A 22,500-nucleotide genomic window follows, 5' to 3' on the forward strand; every position below is an offset into this window, starting at 1 on the left:
TTCAGCGGCGGGTATAAAAGGTGGAAAAGCTGCGGCGGCTGATAAGGTCATCCCTTTAAAGGCTGCGGCGCCACCACAAATATCACAAATTGATTTGAGTGCCTCTCCGAAGCAATCACACCAAATCTGTTCCCTAAGGGCTTTCTCTGCCATGTGTGGCAAAAGAGTCTCCCTGGATATTCTTGAACCTTTTTTCCCCTTCCGTTTGGGTCTTTCTCAACTGTCTTTCATTTTTTTTAAACCTGAAAGAATATTAAATGGCCTCACAGCCATGAGGGCAGTTGTGTGGGTCCTCAACTATGTCTACCTGGAGTGACAAAAGCCCACCTGAACTTATGAAACCTCTTTCTGGCCCTTGTGAGAGCATAGAGAAGATGAGCATGGTCTGTCTCCGTATTGGAGCCACTCATGGTCATATGAAGTCCTCAGGCCTTGAATAAAGCTGGTTAGGTTCTTCCCGGTCGCCAGCGGCTCTTTTCCTGCCGGATGACAAAGTGAGCTTGTTTCGCTGCATGGCGACTCGAGGCCGGGCAGTGTCATCGTGACCCCTTCAGAGCCCGCTCTCTCTCCCCCCCACCCCCCGGTCTCTGCCACCGTGGACCCCAATCACTGCCGAGCGCACCCAGCCAGCCTAACCAGGCAGAGGAAATCGCCTCCGCAGTCACTGTAGCAGAATAGAGGGGAGGGAAAAGTCTCAAATTATCATTGCTGTCACATAGCGCCTTCCCCCTCAGTGGTGGCCTGTCTCTTAATCACCACCATTCTTAGTCTCACACAGAGACAGTGTAGCCATTCTTTGAAAAACAATAATGAATAATACATTTTTTTCTGTGTGTAGTTATAGGCCATTTTTGATGGGCTATCGTGCCAATTAAGATCTCCTCTTGCTCCCTCAGTGAACAGATCTAACATGGCATAGAAAGACTAGAAAGACAGTGAGAACCATTTCATGACTGTAAATGCAAATGAATTGGGGCCCGGCATATACTGTAGTAGCTTCTCATTGACAGCTCTGATAAAAATAGACGGACTCTGGCACGTGTACTCACACTGAGGGTCTGGCCGTACATTTGTCTGGAAGTACTACTATCCCCGAGTGTGTGTGTTTGTATGTGTGAGTGTGAGTGTGTGTGTGAATGTAAGGACAGCTTTCATCTGCTTGTTGAGAAGTAGCTGGCGTTCTGATGTCGTGTTGTATCATAGCAAAAAAAAAAAAAAAACATAATCAGTACCAGCGCAGTCTGCCTCGCTTCCCCCTGATCTTCCCACTCGGCATTCACAAAGACTCTGAGGTATTCTTATTCCACACAGCAGATGGAGGGATTTTTCACCTGGCATTTTCCAAGTGCCCCCCCCCATCCACCCCTCCCCCCTCATCCACCCCCTCCCCCCTCAGATGGGTGGCACTGAGTGTCAGCTCAGATGGCTGAGCCCTTAACCTCCCCTCAATTTACTGCGCCAGGGAGAACAGGATGGGTGAGAGCGAGCAATAAGACTGTGCTGCCCTTGCCACTGAACTTAATTGTCTGAGGTGGATGCCGCCTGGCTTCTCTCAAGTGGGTGGTATGGCTGTGTCACGATGAAAGAATTACCCCCCTGTCATGGAGGATGTACCATCCACACGACCATGAATAAGAATCTGCGAGGATTACTGTCAGTTAGAAAAATGCAGAGAGGGGAGTATGTGCCGGATGCCTCGTTTGGGGATTTTTCAAGTGGACTCCGAGGAAGCTTTCAAAGAAAGCTGTCGACTGAATCTCCCATTTTTTTTTTTCCAGCCTCCTTTCGCTCTCTCTTGCGCTGGGCGTCTGCCGGTGCTCGTCTCAGCCACCAGACACACAGGGGACTGAGCCATCGCTGATGCTTTGCATAGCGACCTGACTTGCCTGGCAGACGGTTAATATCCAGCCGAGGGACTGTCTGCTGGGCCAGCGCAGACACACACCTGCTGCTGTTCCTTGTGAGCTCACCCCCCCCCCCCCCCCCATCCCCCACCTCCTCGCCCGCCACCACCACTCACCGGCGACGCGTGGCGAGGGACGCGGGGACCGGTCGGGACCAGTCGGGACTAGTCGGGACTAGTCGGGGAGTCAGTCACACACGGTTAGCATCGCCGCTCCGTAAAAACCCTCTCTGCTTTTCCCCCTCATTGAGGCGAGAGCTTTTGCCCCGGCGGTGTCTTTTCAAGGGCGATTAAGGGGAAGGGAGAAAAAAAAAAGAAAGTATAAGCATAAACAGCATGAGGCGGCGGTGCGTGCCGGGATATTAAGCGCTCAGATCATTATTGTTGTTAGCGCGGGCAAAGCGGCGGCCGGGTTGCCGGGCCTGCTAATGAACGACTGACTGCTGCCGGTTAGTTATCCTCCATTAGAGCCGAGCGGCGCGGCGCTGGCGACTGCCCACGGCCCTCCAGGCACTCTGCTGGGACTCCGCACTCGCTCGCAGGCAGGTAAAGCTGGCGGGTAAAGGCAAGGCAGGGCTGCCGACTGCTGCTGAGACTGATTTGGGGGGCAGCGATGGACCCCCGACTGGAGTGAACAGGTGGGTCCTGGGGAGAGGCTGCGCTGCTTGGTGGGTGGCCAGAGGGAGGAGTGGGGCTCCCAGTCTGGTGGCTGGGGATCCAGCTGTGGGGCTTGAGCCTGTGGGAGCTGCTGAGCGTAGAGGAGGGGTGAGCAGTAAGGGGTGAGGGCTCTCCTGTGGAGCAGGAGAGGAACCATTCACCACCCCCCCCCCCCCACCCCTCCTACATTAAACAGCAGGCTAGATTCTTATCTGCCACACCGCTTGTACCCGTGGAATGACTTCAGCACAAGGCCGAAGCAATTTTGTCGAAGGATAGGATCATATCTATACCAAAAAAAAAATAAAAAAACAGGCCATTAGCAGAGCGAGATAGACTGGAATTACAAAGAGATTCAGCGGGGATAAAACTCCAATAGTGCAAGACTGGTCCGGTCTCACAGTCCTGACAAGCTGATTTAATGGTTTGCGGAACGACTTGTAATGGCATGTGAATGGCCGTGACATGGATCGGACCCCGATAGGCCCTGGGAATGGACAGCGACACCGGTAAAAAAAGCTCCAGCCGGGCCCGCCAGGAACGAGCCGTGATCCATGTTTATCGGACTGTGGAGGAGTAATAGCCCGCCGTGAGTTATGGCCTACAGTGGGAAGCACCTGGAGCGGTGGGGCCAGCAGACGGACATCGGTCTGGGGCGATCGAGCCGCAATGGCGGGAGCAGATGTTTGTTTTAATTCTCTACCCCTTCCAACCCCCCACCCATCCAATCCCGATTCACTTTCGGCGTTTAGTCACGGCGATGATGTCAACGCACCGTATGTGTAACGTCCCCGGTCGAATTACATCACCGAGCACGCAGAGAGAGAGAAATAAAGAAAGGAAAGGTGGGGGGAGGGATAGGAGAGGAGGAGAAAAAGAGAAAAAGAACTACTGGCTCTCTCTGTCTGTTTCTTTTCTCTTCTCGCAAGCCCCCGTGACAGGGTAATGAAGTGTCGCGCTCACAGCTGCAGAAAGCCCCCTGGCTGGAGGAGGATGAGGAGGAGGAGGAGGAGGTGGAATTTGTGGCCAAATCACGCCGTCTTTCCTTCGCCTCTCGCTCTGGTTCGCCTCAAAAAATAACGACAAAAAAAAAAAGAAAAACAAGCCTGGCAGCTCTCTAATGAGTCGAGTAGTCTGGGAATCTGCTCGTAATCAAAATGGCCTAATTAATTTGATGATCGGCTGCGCGAGAGGAATACGACAATTGCGCCAGCTGCGGAAAAGCGGGGCGAGAAAAAGTTGGAGGCGGTTGCAGTCAGCCAGCCAGTCAGACACGCGGGCGGGCGGGCGGGCGGGTGGGTAGGCGGGCGGGTAGGCAGGCAGGCAGGCCGAAGTTCTTTCAAGTCAAAAGTTGGACGCCTTTACATCATCCTCGTTCCCTTTTGTGTGCGGAGGGAGCGGCGTTGTCCTGGAGGTCCTCATGCTGTTGTTCTTGCGCCGCCGCGCCACGGCGCTCCATTTTCCGAGGCCAAGTAATGACTGGCTCCTCTTTCTTCTCCAGCTCTCCTGCTCCCCTGCGAAGAACAAGGCCGTTCTCTTTTCCAAAAGGAAAAATCTTTTTCGACTTTGGCGTGGAGATTGTGCGGGTGTCTGGTCTGATTGCCACGGTGTTGCTCGTGGCCTAGTTTCCTCCCTCGTTTCTCCCTTTTGATCACGTGAAACGCTTTATTCGGTTTGATCTTTTCATGATCAGTGTCTTTTCTGGCACTGGCGCTATCGCTCCCTCTTGCCAGCATTAATCCCTCGCTCACAGTGTGGCGCCCGCGTCACGCACACACACACAGAAACGGTGGCCCACGCGCGCGCAAGGTGTCAGGAACATAACGAGGATGTCTGTAGAAACTTCTGGGCTTGTCCATCACCCCGTCACCCAATACCAGACAGGAGGTTGGGTTCTTTCTGTTTTTCGTGTCATGAAAAATGAACACATGGAGAGCAACCGCACACACACACACACACACACACACACACCCCAACCAACACATACAAAGAGAAGCAGAGAGAGATGTTAACCTTCTGGGATATGAGAGACATTAAAGATGCATTAGAGCGGCCTTTGATGTGAAATGAGTGCTTATTTTTGCTGTGACAGTGGAAGTGGGGGTGGGGGTGGGTGGGTAGAGATGATACTCGGGCCGTTTGTGTTTGCTATCAGGCTGTGGTTTGAGATTTCTTTTCTAGCCGTTTCTCTATCAAAGGGACCCTTTTGGAGAGAGAGAAAGAGAGGGAGAGAGAAGAGAGTCTTGAATGTCAGCGCCCATGCCATTTGTCTCTTGCCTGAAGCCTTTGGTCCTGAGACAGTGGTGGTGGCGACGTTGTCGGAGTGGCGTTTTTGATGATGAATCACCTGGCAACCGCATCTCTCGTCGGCGAGGTTACAGAGGGGGGCAGTGTTCTGCAGCTGGTGGCTGGAGCCGGTCCTGCCCTCCTGCCTGCCTGGCTGCCTGGCTGACCCTATGTGCTGCTGTGGGGGCAGGCTTGGGGCCGGGTCCCCGGGGGCCAGAGGAGCCAAAGAAAAGACCATGTCGAAAGAGATAAACGGGCTCTAAAGAGAGAGACTGACTAAGACATTGTGTGTGTGTGTGTGTGTGTGTGTGTGTGTGTGTGTGTGTGTGTGTGTGTGTGCGTGTGCGTGGGTGGGTGTCTCAGTATCTATGTATGTGTGTGTGTGTGTATGCATGCATTTTAGCATGTGCATGTGTGTGTGGTGTGTGCCTGTGTGTATGTGTCTCAGTATCTATGTTTATGTGTGTGTATGCATGCATTTTAGTATGTGCATGTGTGTGGAGTGTGCCTGTGTGTGTGTGTGTGTGTGTGCCTGTGTGTGTGTGAATGTGTTGCATTTGTGTGTGTTTATTGCATGTGTGTGTTGCGTGAGGGCAGAGGGCGGGGGATGGGAGGGAGAATATAAATAATTGATGATATACACTCCTGTGGCTGTGCCGACTTGAGCATTCATGGTGCCTGCATCTGTCTCCCCTCATGGTTGGGGGTGTCTAAAATAGGGCATAAACATCACTTGTTGTTGACCTCATTATGTGTCTCTGATCGCACATTTCAAAATAAAAAACACAGCCAGTGAAATGATATGCTATGGATTAGGTGCATATTTTTCTCTAATCAGTTGCCAGTCCTGTTGAATATTCATACCGGCGGTTGTTTATTTTATTTTTCACAGTGCTGAGAAATAAATAAAACAAAATGCGACGTGGTGTCATTAAGGCGCGAAAGATCAAAAAATACACATTCATAATTAGAAATGTACCAGTCGCAGAGTGCATTTGGCAAACAATTTTTCCCTGAGGTTGTCTCATTAGAAGACTAAATATGTAAAAGTAGCTTCCACTTTTCCAACAACTGGACAAATATATTTAATGCAGACAGCGTGTCGCTTGGGCGGCTGAGTGTCTTTGCGCATCTGCATTAATTTATTGTACATTTAAGCCTTCTAAAATCACAATCAGCCTACTGTTTTAGGGATTACTTGATATTTGGTGATTAGTGGAAGTGAGATGCCTCTTTGCGCGGTTCTAGGGAGTAGAGGCTTGACATTTCCTTGGTCCACTTTAGGTCTTTTGTCTTTATGCTGTTGCTGCTCTGCCCCCAAAGACTCCCCAAGTATTCCCAAAAGGCTTTTATTCCTGTTCTTTTTTTCCACCATCCCCCTCTCTCTCTCTTCGTCTTTCTCTCCCTCCCTCCCTCTCTCTCCCCCCTTATTCTCTCTCTCACTCCTTCTCCCTCCCCTCCCTTTTGTTAGAGCCAGCCCCTCATCCACTCCCCTTCTCTCTCTCTCCCTCTCCCTCTCTCTCTTTCTCTCTCTCCCTCTCTCGCTCTGTGTGCCTCTGCTTTCAGTTAAAGCAGTGCAAGGCTGAGGTGCTGCGCTGCTGTGAGGACACAGAGACACGTTCTGTCCATTGTCATTTTTTCAGGAAGAGGAGGTCCGAGAGGAAAAAAAAAGAGAGGAGCGTAAGAGGTGGACGGAGTGTCAGCTGCCGCTTGCCTTCCCTCGTTCTGCTCTGGCACGCGTGCTCTCTCTCTCTTTCACACACTCACTCACTCGCTCTGTGTGCTTACGTCTCTCAGCCAGTCGCTGGTGAGCTCTCTCTCGCTCGCTCGCTCTCTCTCTCTCTCTCTCTCTCTCTCTCTCTCTGTCTCTTGCTCGCTCGCTCGCTCACTCTCTCTCGCTCTCGCTCGCGCACTCATTCCGTCTCGCCGGATGAACGGAGGGGTTTTGCATGGACACAGGGACTACCTGCTGCCTGGGGAATTTCTGACATGAATACGGCGGGTCCAAATTGTTGTTTTGGCTGGCAGTGAAGGTTTCCTCAAAGGGCTCAGTGGAGCGAGATCGCAGCCCCAGGACACCAGTAGTGCTGCTGGAGCGGGAACTGAGGAACAAGCGACGGATGCGGGATGAAAAGACAAACAGAGAGGGGGGACAGAGGGAGTACTAAGTGGCTTCTTTTAGCCGTGAACAAGCAAGTGGACTGAATAAGCCTGGTCCTGTTTTGTGTGTGAGTGTGAGTGTGTGTTGGTGTGTGTTTCTGTGGGTGTGTTTGCTGTTTTGTTCGCTATTTTTACAACCCAAACAAAACAGCACGAGCCACGAGCTTATCACCTGTATAAGCTACCAGCGGAGATTGTGTGGCTTTATTTTTTTTTGTTGAGATTCGTCTCTGCTCAAGTCAACTGCGTGAGAAGAAGGAGAGAAGAGACAGTAGGGGACGGAACACTCTTCTCATCGGAGAGTCTCGTGCTGCGCTGTGTTTGCCCGCTCTGTTCTCGGAGAACGTCAGCTGTGGCGTGCCTCTCAGTGACAGCCGTTAGGACCGTCTCCCTCTCCCTCTCCCACCCTCCCTCCCTCTCTCTCTCTCCCTTCCTCCCTCTCTCCATTCATCTCACCACTGATGGAAGGATAGCTGCCGGCGCCTGCAGGAGCTGGCTCTGTCGTCCCTCTTAACTTTGAGCCCCACGCTCTCTCTCTCCCACTCGACAACTTCACGGGTGGTCACGGTTATTTGCTTTTTTTTATACTCCCCTCTCCTGCACAGCCAGGGGGGAAGTAGGTGCTTGTGTTTTTGGAAGTGTGGAAACGCAAGAAGCTGGGGGGTCTGCTCCGGTTATCCGAGGGAAGGAATACCACGCAGAAGAGGAAGAAAAAACGGAGGGGGGGAGGGATTGAAGGAAAAGCCTTTGGGGAGCATATGGTTGAGCGAGCCCCGGACAGCTGCCGACTATCTGTAGGCTAATTACGCCACGGAAGCTCCACGCCGAAGGAGCCGATCCACACACCCCTCACTGGTAAGGGGGGGCTTTGGCGACGGAGACACCCACTCTACTGGAAGTGGATCTACCGAGATTGTACTCTTCTCTCCATTGGAGTTTACGCGCCTGTGTGTGTTTTTTTTGCGCGCGTGTGTGTAGTATGTGTGCTTTGCGGATGTGTGTTTGAGAAGTGGAGGCTGATGATTGTGGCTGCACTTTCGGAGCGGACACAGCACCGGCGACTTTGCGCTTAAACACCTTCGCGGGGAGGCCACAGGATGTTCTGCCAGCCCGGGCACCCCTCCTGACGCATGGCACTCTGCGTCTGGCCTGGCATCTGAGGGCCAACACATTTGGGCAGGGACAGGTGGCACTGCCTTTGTGGGTAGGTAGCTTACCGAGAGGAGGTGGACACCAAAGCGAACGACAGGAGAGGACAGTTTTTTCGGAGGAGTGTACACCAGAGTCACCTTTTATCCACTCTTTTGTAAACAAGTATCCAAAGCTCAGTGTGATTACTGATTTACTCAGCTCCTGTGGGCTCGCTGAATATTTTGCCCTGTCTGTCAGCCAAAGCTCTGTGGCTGTGTGGAGTACAGGGACGAAGTGCAAGAAAAAACAGGGACTGCCAACAGGACCCCTGCCTGTGGATCTCCAGCTGGGCTGCTTTGCACACACATACACACACACACACATACACTCACAAACAGGCGAATGCTGAGCGCAATGGCATTCTGAAGGCTTTTAGCGGAAGGTAGCGGGGAAAGTGGGGAGCTCAGGCAACGTTCTCCCGGCTCGGCTCCTCTTCCCGCCGCGGCTGTTGGAAAAGCTGCTGGCGCATAATGTGTTGCCTGGAAACGGCGGAGAGCTTTTCTGTGCATTTTCATGAAAGGAGCCGCGCTCAAGTCCCCAAAGAGCCTCACAGCTGGAGTTGTAGCTGAATTTCTGCGATCCGGCCATCTCTTTTCTTTTGTGCTTTTTCCTTCTTTGCGACAGTGTCTCTTTTCCTGACACTCTTTTTTTCCCACTCTCGTCCTCTTTTTTTGGTCCTCCCGGAGTGTTCTTTTTTTTTTTTCTTCCTTCCCCGCCACCACCGCCGCCCTGGTGGTGATCCTGCTGGGGTCACCCTGGAGTGGAGTATGACCAGCTGCCACTACCCCGCGCCTCCCACCGAGAGAGACCGCATGTACCAGCACAAGGTCTCTCTGGTGGTGCGCTACTTCATGATCCCCTGCAACATTTGCCTGATCCTGCTGGCCACCTCCACGCTGGGCTTCGCCGTGCTCCTCTTCCTCAACAACTGTAGGTCCCGCTCAAGCCTCTCGTTTCTGTCTGTCTCTCCCCGTTTTTTGTCTATACTAGTCTGGTAGAGTTGTTCTGAGCATGGTTTATACGTGTGTGTGTGTGTGTGTGTGTGTGTGTGTGTGTGTGTGTGTGTGTGTGTGTGTGTGTGTGTGTGTGTGTGTGTGTGTGTGTGTGTGTGTGTGTGTGTGTGTGTGTGTGTGTGTGTGTGTGTGTGTGTGTGTGTGTGTGTGTCTGTCATTTCTCCAGTTGTCTGACTAGTCTGGTAGAGTTGAGTTGTTTTGAGCATGGTGGTGGATACGTGTGTGTGTGTGTGTGTGTGTGTGTGTGTGTCTGTGTGTGTGTGTGTGAGAGAGAGAGAGAGAGAGAGAGAGAGAGAGAGAGAGAGAGAGAGAGAGTGATGAAACTCTTGTGCCCTTGTTTCTGAACATCCTGTAAGGCTGACTGTGATGTGTAAATGAGTTGTGAATATGAGTGGGAGGCTCTCAGGGAGGACAGAAAGCTCTTTGGAATCCCCCCCTCCTGTCTGCGGGAGAGCAGAGGAGAAGGAGAGGAGAGAGGGAGGAAGCACCGGGGCTCTGGGGGGCATGTGATGAATGAGAGTACAGAGAAGGGGTGAAGCAGCTCCGTCTGGAGAGGTCCTTCGGCGCGCACACATATGCAAACACACACACACACACACACACGTGCAGGCGGGCGGGCGCCTCTGAGTGGTGCCCCCCCCCCCTGCCCCCCGGACATGCCCCCAGCGGTGGCATTTACCCGGCGCTGTGAAATAAAGTGAGCAGATTAAATGCCTTTGGGGGTGAAAGCCCTGGCATTAGTGTCCTGCCGCCGTGGCAATCGGCTGAATAAATACAGCAGAACTCTGGCTTTGGCGCGTAACAACGTTCGCGCACATACACACACAGACACACACACACACTCTCTCGCACACGCCCATGGTGCTTCCCCCTCCGAACTGCTCTTACTGTCTGTGACGTGACCAAGACGGGCGGGCGAGCAAAAATAAAGCAGCCAACTTTGAAAAGCCCTCTAGAGTGACCTGTGATTAAAGGCTGGACTAGATAGCCCTCCCCCAAGCTTTATTACCTCTAATGGCTATCCTCGCGCACCTTTCATTCCACCCTCCCAAGCATTAAGGCCAGCCAGCCCTCTAATACCCCTTCCCAGTATCCCACTGTGATCGTGTGTGTGTGTGTGTGTGTGTGTGTGTGTGTGTGTGTGTGTGTGTGTGTGTGTGTGTGTGTGTGTGTGTGTGTGTGTGTGTGTGTGCGCTCAGGAAGAACCGTCTGCACTGCTGGCTGTGTCCAGCCTAAGTGGTCGCTCTGGCAGGTCCCTTCATAACATGAGCACCGGCTTGTGTGTTAGAGTAACAAATGAGTATAGTGGCTCCCCTAATACCCTGCCTCATCTAAGTCATTTCCTTACATATTTGTCTTGCATTTAAGTCATTTTCTAGAATTTTCTCTTAGTTCTTTTTTTTTCTTTCTGTGAGCTGTTTGCATTACTCTGCGTGTAATTGCATGGTCATATAAGACGCTCATCATAACAAACCCAAAAACATGAAGCCTCAAGGGGCGAGAATGGAGGAAGGCATTTACATTTCATAATTCACATTCTGCCAAAGTGTCCAGCGAGCACGGAGCACTGTGCTGAGTGCATTTCAAAGCACCTGGGGAAGAGAGGGGTGTGTGTGTGTGTGTGTGTGTGTGTGTGGGGAAGGAGGTGGGGGGGGCGTTACCTGTCCAAATGAACAGAAGCGAGGCGAGTGAGAAAATAAGAGAGGCAACCAGAGACAAGGTGAGAAAGAGAGGAGAGAAAGATCGAGAGAGAGCGTGAGCGGAAGAGCGTGTGTGTGTGTGTGTGTGTCAGTAAGGGAAGGAGAAAGCTGTCTTATTATTCCCCATGCTGTCCAACGGAAAAGGAACTCAGAGACTGAATGCAAGAGGGAGTGTGAGAGAGTAGGAGTACAGATAGATAGAGAGGAACAGAGTAGAGAGAGAGAGAGGGAGAGAGAGAGAGAGGGGAAGAGAGCAGTCTTATTCATTCATCGCAATCCTGTCTGTCTAAAAGCTGTTAACATGCTCAGGACTCTCAATAGCATGTGTGCTCTTCAGCTCCCTGGGGGCTGGCCTGGATGTCACCTGCATTAGATCTTGATTAAAAGACCCAGAGGCAGCAGACCCCCCCTCGTACCCCCCGTCCCCCCCGTCCCCCCGTCCTCTCTCCTCTCCTCTCCCGCCCCAGTGAAAGTGCTCGAACGCGAGGTCCATTTATAAACTGGTGGTGCTGCCGAATCAATTTAATCCAGACAGTTTCCATTAGATTTAAATACAAACTCAGTCAAAGCCTCTTCCATTCCCCATCTCAGTGGGGAGAGGGTGGGGAGATAGAGAGAGAGAGAAAGAGAGAGAGAGAGAGAGAGAGAGAGAGAGAGAGAGAGAGAGAGAGAGAGAGAGAGAGAGAGAGAGAAAGAGGGAGGGAAAGAGAAAGTGAGTGAAAGAGAAATCTGATGAAGGGGAAGGAGTGCCATTAACATGGAGAGGTGCAGAGCGGCGTTTGAAAGCTACTTGGAGAGGGACACAGACCTGGGGTCAGACATTTCCATTTTCATTTAGCCTGCCGGGGGGGCGGGGGGGTGGAGTGTGGCGGCGGGGGTGCGGTGGAGGACTGAGGTCGAGCAGGACGCCGGGGCTTCTCCACGCCCAACAGCCGTGCCATCATCTACAAATCCACCTCCACCGGGGTGTGTGCAAAAAAACCTTGATTATGCTCAGTGCACGCGCACACACAGACACACACACACACACACACACACAGAGACACACACTCATAGAGGAAAATAGATATTCACGCAGAAATACGAAAGATAACCACCCTCTCACATGCACTGCACAATACACACGCATACACACACAAACACATATACTTGTGTTGTCCTTGAGTGTGTAAATGTGCCTGTGTGTGTGTGTGTGTGTGTGTGTGTGTGTGTGTGTGTGTATGTGTGTGTGTGTGTGTGTGTGTGAGCGCCTCAGCACACCTCCAGACACATGATGGGAGATAAGAGAGAGCGGGGAGATAAAACAGCTGTCAGAGCCGAGGCATTATTTGCACATGAATCATGTGGTGAGAAGGTGTGCGCTTTAATGTGCGTTTCTCATTCACACGCGTGTGTGTGTGCTCACAAGGCAAAGGGACAGTAAGATGACAGCAGTGATACGTGGGCCTGCAATCAAACATTGTCTTTACGTTTCTTTTTTTAATACCTTTTTTTCTTCATTCATCAATGACTTACACAGTGTGTTTTGAGTGTGGGTGTGTGTCTCTGTGTGTGTTTGTGTGTATGTGTGTGTGCAGACACGTGCGTTTGAGCTTATGACAGTGTTTTGTGGACCTTGCTTGTGTGTTTTTTGCTCTTGTTGTTTGTTTTGATGGAAATCTGTTTCTGTCATGGCTGAGACCAGTTCAGCTGACACTTCATTATACAAGAACTGTATTGCAGAGCATGTCTCTACCCCAACCTCCACCCTGCCGCCCCCCCCCCCTCCTCCACCCATTCCACTCCTCCTCCACCCTCTCCACCACCTCCGTCTCCTCCCCTCCGTCCACTGCTCTTTCTCTCCATTACGTGTTGTCAGTCTTATTTTGCCATTTCTTCTTTCTCCCTCTTCTTTCTCTCGTCTGCTCTTCTCCATCTCTCTCTCTCTCTTTCTCTCTCTCTCTCACTCTCTCTCTCTCTCTCCCTCCATCTGTCTCTACCTCCCTCAAGCTCGGCTGTTGACAAGCAATTTTAAGTGAGCCTAAATTTAACCGCCGTCCAGGCCCTACTGGGACGCGGCGGCGGAGAGAGGAGTGCACTGGCCTCCCGAGAGCGAGAGGGAGAGCTCCTCTGCTCTCGTGTGAAGTTTATGGCGCGAGCGCGCGTGAGCCGGGTAATTGATGTGAGGGTTTTTATCTCCCAAATTGCCCCCCTGTGGGAAAGGCAATCGGAGAGGGTGTCGAAGTATTTTTTTTTACTCCTCCGTTTTTCGTGCACTCGTTCACTACCCCCCCCCCCCCCACCCCATGTCTCCTGTCAGGGGCTTCCACGGCGTGTTATTTTTGATAGACTCGGGCGCTAGTCAGCTAGCGGGCGGCTACGGCGCTGTTTGTTTTAGCCGATGTGTGTGCGGTGGAGAAGGGGAGGAGGTGGGGGGAGAAGGTGGTGGTGGGGGAGCAGGGCGGGCGGGCGGGCGGGCGGGGTGGAGATTCTGACCGTGGAGGCGTCACGCTCCAGTTCTCTCCTCAGACGAGAGACGGAGTCAGGAGTCAGGACGGGCAGAGACGGACATGCTCTTGGCGCGCACGCCAGAACGCTTTGCTGACCGTGCCTCACACACACACACACACACACACACACACACACACACACATTCGCAGTATGAGGCAATCCGCGAGTGTCACTGATTTCCCTCTGTGTGAAATGTGAGAAAAAAAAAGCCCCCAGCCAGGCTCAAACTCTCTTCTCATCACACACGCACGCACACACACACACACACACACATGCCCCCACACACACACACCTCCCGGCGGCAGTTTCAGAAGTGCGGCACGACATACTTTCGTATCATTATTTTAAAGTATCACGGCACGTCTTCTCGCTCTGACAGTCGCCGCCTTTTTTATCGCGTCTCATGAAAATTCATGCACGTCGGCCGCCTTATATGAAATCAATGTAATGGGCCCCCGCCACTGAATGTATCAGAAGTCATTCACATTCACGGGGCACAATTAGCTCGGCGCTCTTTCACTGTAATAGGCAGAGTATGCGATCACAATTTTGCCATCAGTTGACAGATGATATCTCATTACCCTCATTCCTGGGCCCCGTCTGATAGACTCGTGCCCCCCTCCACCTTCAACTCCTCAAGGGGCTGCTGTCAGATATGTCTGCCCCCAGCAGACACACACACACACACACGCACACACACACACACACACACACACACACACACACAGACATAGACACATGCACACAGACACACTCACACACACACACACACACGCACAGACACATGCACATTCACTCACACACACACACACACACACACACACATACATGCATACACACAAACATTCTCACACACACACACACACACTCACACATGCACATTCACACTTTTGGAATGACTGCACTGACTCTTGGATGAGGTCTTGAGATCTTCACTTCACTAATGTGGTTTGCTTTTTCTCTCTCCCCCCCCCCCCCCCCCCCCTCTTTTATCTCCTCCAGACAAACCTGTTCACTTCACGCCGGCACCCCAGCCCCCAGATGGTAAGTCCCGCCAGCCTTCGCTGGGAGATGAGCTGACCAGAGCGCTTTAACACAGACAGATAATGATCTCACCCCCGCATGCTTTTTGAAGTGGGCGCAATATCTAAGGAAAGGGAAGGGAAATGATGGGGAAAGTGTTTCATGCCGTGTTGTTGCTTGATGTGTTTCCCAGCGCTTGTGTGTGTTGGGGTTTGGGGGTGAGTCGGGGTGGGGTTTGGGTGGGGATGGGGGTGGGGGTGGTTGTTAAAGTGGTGCAGTGTGGTGTGGTGTGGGGGGTTTGTGGGGAGGGCAGGGAGGGGTGGGGAGGTGCGGGGAGATCATCGCGTTTGATGTCTGGATCCTCCTTGACAAGCTGATTTGTCAGAACGCGCTTCCTCGTCTCCCCTACGGCCAGCATGGAAGTGCAGGGAGGAGGTCTACTCCCCCAACAGTGTCCACATCTCCTATACCCCCCCACACACACACACACACACACACTCTCTCTTTCTCTCTCTCTCTCTCTCACACACACACACACACACCCCACACCCACACACCCCACGTACCCACCGAACTCCCCAGCCTTGCGGCCACGGCTGTATGTAGGCCAGCGACAGCAACAACAGCTCGGCTTCAGCCCGTCCATCCAGCCTCTCTGACTGACTGCACAGCACACTCTCATTCACAGATAGAGATCTCTGCCTTTGGCGCCACGCTTGTTCTCATTGTTTTCATAGTTATATATTTATTTAGCCTTCTCTCTCTCTCTCTCTCTCTCTCTCTCTCTCTGTCTTTTTCTCTCGCTTTTGGGCGGCAGCCGTGCAATGAGTGCCATTAATTAAACTGCAACAATTTATTGGCAAATGATGGAATCTCTGCGTGCTTTAATTGGGGGGAAACAGCTGGTTTCTCGTGCCGCAATGAATATTTATACAGCGGAACATGAAAAAGGTGTTTGGTAGCTAGCTGCTACCTCACCAAACACCCCCCCACCCCCCTCCTCTTCTCGCCAACCCCCACATCCCCACCTCCTCTTCAATCACTGACAATATAGCCAAATTCATCTCGATGCTGCTGGAAACCAGACCCTTGCCATCGCTATGAGGCTGCGCCCGACACAAAGATCGCGGCTCCGAAGAGCACCACAAATGAAATGCTAATAATGATTGGCGAGTGGAGCCTTGGCAGCTAAACAAACTGCTCTGCTCAGAGGGCTCGGTCCTATAATTGCACAATCACCTGCTCTCCAGGCTGGTGTCTTACAAAGACGGCGCAGCGCGCGCGGGAGGGAGAGAGAGAGAGAGAAAGAGAGAGAAAAAGGGCTTGTGTGAAAACACATCCATTTGTAGCAGCTGTGTGACAAATACTGGGTGTCTCGCAGCGGTGGAACAATAACTATTGTCTTCTTCAAACCGTGTCCGTGCTGAAATGCCCGGGTAATTACGTTTGATTGAAGTGTTGCTTAACCTCACTTGGTTGCCAGAACCGAGCAGAGAGAGAGAGAGAGAGAGAGAGAGAGAGAGAGAGAGAGAGAGAGAGAGAGAGAGAGAGAGAGAGAGAGAGAGAGAGAGAGAGAGAGAGAGTCCGCCCCAGATTTATGTTCCACCCTCGCACTTCAAGCAGGGGCACCGACGAAGCCAATTGTGCACCATAAGCCACCGTCTTTTAATCAGCATCAAATGATAAACGCCTCACCATTCTGACCATCAAATGTGTGTCTTCGTACATGAAGGCAGCCCATATACGCCCCAGGAGCACGTCATGAAAGCGAAGAATGGCAGCAATGCCACTTATTCCTCCCTTGATGTTGGCGAAAGTGCGGGGCCTATTGATCGGCCGACGCTCATTTTCGATGTATGGAAGTCCTGCCGTCCAAAAGGGCAGCGTTTGTTTTCGCGCCGCGCTGCCCATTAAAGAAAAGCTGCTGCTGTGGCTTAATTACATTTCCGATAGTTGGGTGGCAGCTCAGACGGTGGCTGCTGCTCTTTATATGCCACACGCACACACACACACACACACACACACACACATACACACACACACACACACACACACACACACACTGAGAAGCGATGCACACCACAGCGCAGACTCCTTTCCCCTGCAGGGATGGTGTTTGTGGTGGCCATTGTGTGCTGGGGAGATCAGTGCTCCAATTAAAGATAGCCCAGATACCGGCACCCTATCACTCAGTGTCATATTAATTTGTTACATGACTGGGACGCGCTTACACAAAGGGCTCACTTTGCCATTAGGAAAATTAGCCAGATAGAGAAGGCACACTCGACTGAACATGTCCTCTCTCTCTCTCTCGCAAGGACACAATGGCTCAGCCACACTCCCACATATTAAGTGTATCGCATCATAGTCTTGAATTTATAAAAGCAAGATGCCTCCAAACAGGAACTCAAAGCAAGAATCTGGAGGATTTCTCGCTTTGAAAAGGGGAAGGAATTCTAGAATGTAAACCGTTTCCACAGGCATTTTAAAGAGGGAGATTCTCCAAGACCTTGAGAGTATTTAGGTTTTTTTGTTTTTTATTTTCTTGAGAGATGTGGAAGCGAGTCGCTTGAAGCGCTCTCACAAACAGAGGCACGCTCGTGGTATGAGCATCTGCAATTAGGCACCGAAATCCCACCCAGTAAGCCAGTTAATCACCAACTGAAACCTGACAAAGTAACAAAGCACCCCCTAATTAGCTCCTCTAACAGCTCACCAAAAGCGGGGCTGTTCTGTCCACAGTTGTTGCAGCCTGTCCTTTTGAGATAATCTAACAGTTGCCATTTAAAAGTTTTCTTTATTTTTTTTATTTTTTTCCCCCTGTATTGATAGGAGTCTGCCAGATGGTTTACAACTTTGAGAAAGAATACTTATTCATAAAGGTCATCCACCGATGAAAAATTTGCCGATGCTTTGTGCTCTTAATTATCCATTTTATTATCGAGGACGATGGTAGAGAAGAATAATCAAACAGATGTATATAATGTTCACACTTTTTTGATCGTGCCAAATACAAAACTGGTATGGACTCAAAAAAACACACTTAACTGAGCTCGCTTTGTCTCACGGTGTCTGTGGTCTAGTAATTAGACGCTAGTGTTGATTATACGGCCCGCACATTCCAAGACGCTCGGTACTCCGGAGACGAGGTTTGGTAACCAGTAGCCTTCCAATAGACAGGGAACCAGCAACTGTGTGCTTGGCAGCAGACGGACTCCGCCTGGACCTGAGCCAGCCTCAAAAAGCATCCACCTGCAGCTCAGGTTTCCTATCATGTCTGTGCTGCCTTGGAGGCAGAAGATGGATCCTCCTCTCCTCTGTTCTCTTCCACGCTTCTGGCTGATGACAGCAGCTACGCTCATCGATTAATAATTCACTCTGCGGCTTGCATGCCAGTTGTGGCAGATTGATTTTGATATCAGCAAAGGGAATAGAAGGGAAAAAAGTATGCTTTCATTTACACCTGAACGTTTTAGATTGAACTAATTTAGGTTTTTGAGCTAAAAAGAAAAAAACAAAGAAAACTTTTTTTGGTCGCCTCACTAAGTAGGTTTGTATGTAGTGTAGTTGACAGCAGAGTGATCGACAAGTGAGAGAAATAGAAGAAAAAAAACCCCTCATTGCTGTACTGTAGGTCAGTCATCATTGTCACTATTCTCCTGAAACGGGGCCACATGGACTGATGAAGAATTGGGTTGGGAAACTCGAGCTCCAGCTCTGAGGCCTTCCTCTCAGCAGTATCTCTCTCTCTCTCTCTCTCTCTCTCTCTCTCTCTCTCTCTCTCTCTCTCTCTCTCTCTCACACTCTCTTGCTCTCTCTCTCTGTCTCTCTTTTCCACACATCTGCACACATGATAATGAATGTACTGGGTGCTTCCAGCCTGCGGCTTGGCATTTGTCACAGCGAGTATCCCCCTGAGGGCCTCCAGCATACCTGCACACACACACACACACACACACACACACACACACACACACACACACACACACACACACACTCACACACATAGACACACACACACACACACACACACACACACACACACACACACACACACACACACACACACACACACACACACACACACACACACATACACAGACACATACACATACACATACACATACACACACACACACACACACACACACACACACACACACACACACACACACACACAAAACAAGAAGAGACGTTTGAATTGAAATGTGATTTGATCTAGGCCCTGGGCTTCGGTGCTGGGGCTCTCACTCGCTGCTCCAGGCTCGCTTGTTCCAGCGCACGTCGCCGCGATCCTGCCAAGAACTTCAGCGTGTTGCTGGGAGTTTTGAAAAACCCATCACCCAGACCTACTTTAGCAAATAACAACAAAACACGAAGTCCAAATCAGGGCATCAGTAATTAATGCTGCAGTGGCTGAATAGATTGCTGTGGTGTTCTTGACAGTGCAACTCAAGTCTGAGAGCAGAGCAGAATTAATTATTAGCTGTCCCGTATCTTAATTAAATCTTTTCATGTCACTGATTTCACACAAAGGGGACCCAAAAAAATCTACCTCATCTTTTTTTTCCATGCTGAGGATGGCTCATATCAAGATATCAAAGGTAGCTCTAAAGAATACATCTGAAGGATTAGCAAGAGCCAGGGATGAGCATCTCCTGCCACTCTTCATCCGCCTGGGAGCGCAAACACTACAGCTGTAGCTAGCACAAGTTGTCTTTAGGGTTTGACATTACTGGGGCAAATTGTATTGTACTACCCTGGAAACAGGTAGAATGTGTGTCCACACAACACACACAGACACACAGAGACGCAGACACACACACACACACACACACACACGCACAGACAGACAGACAGAAGAACGTGAAGTTGTTCTCGGTAGCCGACAGAGAGTTTGTCTTTTCAGACATACTCTGAAGACTCAGCGCATGCCTCCGTAAGCAACTTGGCGAGCCCCGCCTGTTTTGTTTGTGTTCTTTTTTTTTTTGAAGAAGAAAATATTCCCCATAAAGGAATAGAATAAAAAAAACAGAACACACACAAAAAAAAACTTGATGTCTTTGACACTTTCCTGTCTATGCTGTCACCACGATGACACTGCAGGCAGCAAGCCTCGCAGCGTGGTGAAGGATATTGATTTGGGGTGATTGAAAATATAGGTCAAAAGGGAAATGCAGACAAAATTGGCGTGTGTGCAACAATGAGACGATTTGTTCCCGGGAATCGGGGAGAGCGTCTCACAGCTGACAGTCCAGGGTGTGAAATGTTAACACAGGCAGCAGTGGAAATGTTGCAAGGTGGTTTGCTGTTGAATCCAGGGAAGGTGTGGGCTGATGCATTCTGAACTATTTCCACTCTCTTGGTCATTTTTGCCTCAGAGTTCAGACCTTGAAGGCATTGACCAATCGTACATAGAAGAAGTCCTCTCACAGGTCCTGTTGAGGCTTTCTGGCACAAAAATGCCCCCGTCTATTTAAGCCCACATGAACTTTACTCTTTTCATTCTTCAGTGATTTCGGAAGAAAATAAGAAGATTCTTACACGCCTCACGGCGTCCTAAAAAAACAAAAAAACAATAACAAAAATATTTATGATGGAACCCGCCCAAAATATGAAGCGGTGTGCCCAGGGGTACGGGAGACTCACCCCCGCCCTGGACCCACACCATGCTCTGCATAAGCTGTCTGTGTGTGTATTTGCCGGTTCCCCACCTCTGCTCGCACTGCGAGATACTTGGGCCGAAGGCTTTCCTTTTTCCAGGCCTGTTTTCTTGAGGAATTGAAAGCCGACGGCCCTCTTCCTCCCAGTTCCCAGCCCTACGCCCTTGTGCCTCATGAGCGGCTGCTGGTCGAGCAGGCGGATTCGATTCTGCCCGTCGCTCCGGCTATGGATGCATTCAGAACTATTTTTGCCTATTTTACTATTTTTTTTTATTTTATTTTTTTTGGCCTCAAAGAGAATTCTGAGCTCAAAGCCAGTTGCACATATTGTTATGATTAGTCTAAGCACAGTAAACCAAGATACTGTCCCTACTGTGCTTCACTGTAAACTTCCCCAAGGAGTTGACTTTTTCCTGCACATGTTTTTTCCTCATAGCATCTGAGGCTTTCAAGTCTTGTTTGGGCATTTCTAGGCCGACTGCCATATGTCTTCTACCCAGGAACGGCTTTAATTTAACCAGGCTGTCGTAAAGAGGTTGATTGATGGAGCACTTCTAAGAAGATTGTCCTTCTGGCAGGTTCTCCCATCTTTGCAGTGAGGCCACGTCAGACCAAACCAAAGCCCATCTCGCAGGGTTACTGGGCCTGACTGGACAGTCAGTTATTGCTTTTTGTTTGTTTTGTTTTTAAAGGAAAAGGGTGCTCTTGGGAACTGAGGGTATGTACCTTTTGGCTGATCTATACATGCCCGAGGTTTGAGTCTTTCAACAAGTCAATGATAATTGTGCACGGTTGCGTGCACTAGGGTGTTGTAAAATCACAATCAATTACTTCCCAGAGAGAATCTTAAAACAGGATTCGCCCTAGCTCAGCATAGAATGACACAGAAAAGGGGCTGAATATGTATGTAAATGTGACATTTAGGTTTTTGAATTGCTGAATATTGCTTTTCTTAAAACAAATTGTTCCTTACGGTGTTCATTGCTGGGTAGATCTTGTGGGTATACTCTTGTCTAAAAGAGCATCCATTGTTAACTGTAAATCCATTGAAGACACTGCAGATACCCTGCGTACTCTCCAAAAGCTGCCGTGTGTTCCATAGTCTACAGGTCTTATGTCTGTGTGGTCTGGGAACGCATCCTTTATTTGGCTCCCCTTACGGCTGTCAAGCCTTCCACCCCTCGCTGGACTTGTAATATTGACTGGGCAGGTGTAACGGTGACCAAGCACAGTGTGGCAGGGGACCCTGTCTGGCAGGTATCAGGAGGGGAGGGGAACGCAGCGGAGGGTGGAGAAAATACTTCAAATTCTTCGAGGCAGTTTTTTTATAATGGTGATAATTATGATGCATGGCAGTAATGTATTCCAGGAGGTGATGAAATGTTGAATGCTATTTTTGAGACGTGGGGGAAATACATTAGGGAGCAGGAAGTAGAAAGATGCCAAGTGAATTTCTCTCCCGGGTAGTGCAATATGTAATTAATGTGTAGACCTGCCATTCGGTTAGTGAAGTATCGCTTGGTGTTGGTATAAAGGTTATTGCTGTTACGGTCTCGCTCTTTTCCTTGGCTGTCATTGTGCTAGTGTAGAGGAGAATAATGTTTCTTTTTCACTGCATAAAGACCCTCCTATTCCGAGCTACAAGGTGTTAGTTTTAATCTCACCTCACAAATGAACAATTTAACCATTGATGTAGCTTTTTCCCACCCCGTATGCATGCTTCTGCATGTTCAATTGGAAATAATTGTGTGCAGATGCCCAGTGCTTGTCTTGTTAAGTGGAAGCATTGGTCTTGCATTATCAAGGGAGCTCGCCAAGGTGAAACTTAATGAGAAAATGAAATTATGCTTACAGTGGGGAGATAAAGTTGAGACTGATCAAAAAATCTCTGAAATCTGAATCTGCTGCAGATGTGCTTTATCGCTGTTATGTTGCACATAGTTTTAATCCATCTGCTCGATACAGACAGCTAAACGCTTTTTTTTCCCACTCAGTCTCTGAGCATGTGTGTGTGTGTGTGTGTATGTGTGTGCGCGCTCAGTTCCGTGTGTAGAATCCGTAAGAGGGGATTCCTCTTCTCCCCTTCCTCTGTGCTGGATTGTGATGCAGGAGGGAGGTCCTTGTACCCCAGATAGTTTGCTCCGGTTCTCCCCCACACCCACCCACCCCACCCACCCCACCTCTCCCCACCCCACCCCACTCCACCGCTCCCTGGCTAGCCTAATGTTACAGTAAGGTGAAACTGCTTTGTAATGCTATTCAAATAGCTTCGCCGTGGCGCCGCTAGCTCTGAGTAGTGGATGATGGAGTGGCCTAGCGAGGGGACCCCGAGGAAGCCATAAATCTAACCCTCTAAACCCCAAACCGTCTCTTCCCCCGGCCGCCACTCTCCGCGCGCACTCTAAACCAGCCCG

General features: G+C 50.4%; 1 protein-coding gene across 1 annotated transcript in view; it reads left to right on the plus strand.

The window, feature by feature from the left end:
- Window positions 1–22,500, plus strand: part of agrn (agrin) — a 211,312-nt gene that overhangs the window by 63,268 nt on the left and 125,544 nt on the right. Inside the window, exon 3 of the mRNA XM_062542039.1 lies at window positions 14,403–14,444. Within this exon, the coding sequence (XP_062398023.1) occupies window positions 14,403–14,444 (42 nt within the window). The remainder of the gene's footprint in view (window positions 1–14,402; window positions 14,445–22,500) is intronic.

Source organism: Sardina pilchardus, chromosome 7 (assembly GCF_963854185.1).
Source record: "Sardina pilchardus chromosome 7, fSarPil1.1, whole genome shotgun sequence".
Lineage (NCBI taxonomy): Eukaryota > Metazoa > Chordata > Actinopteri > Clupeiformes > Clupeidae > Sardina > Sardina pilchardus.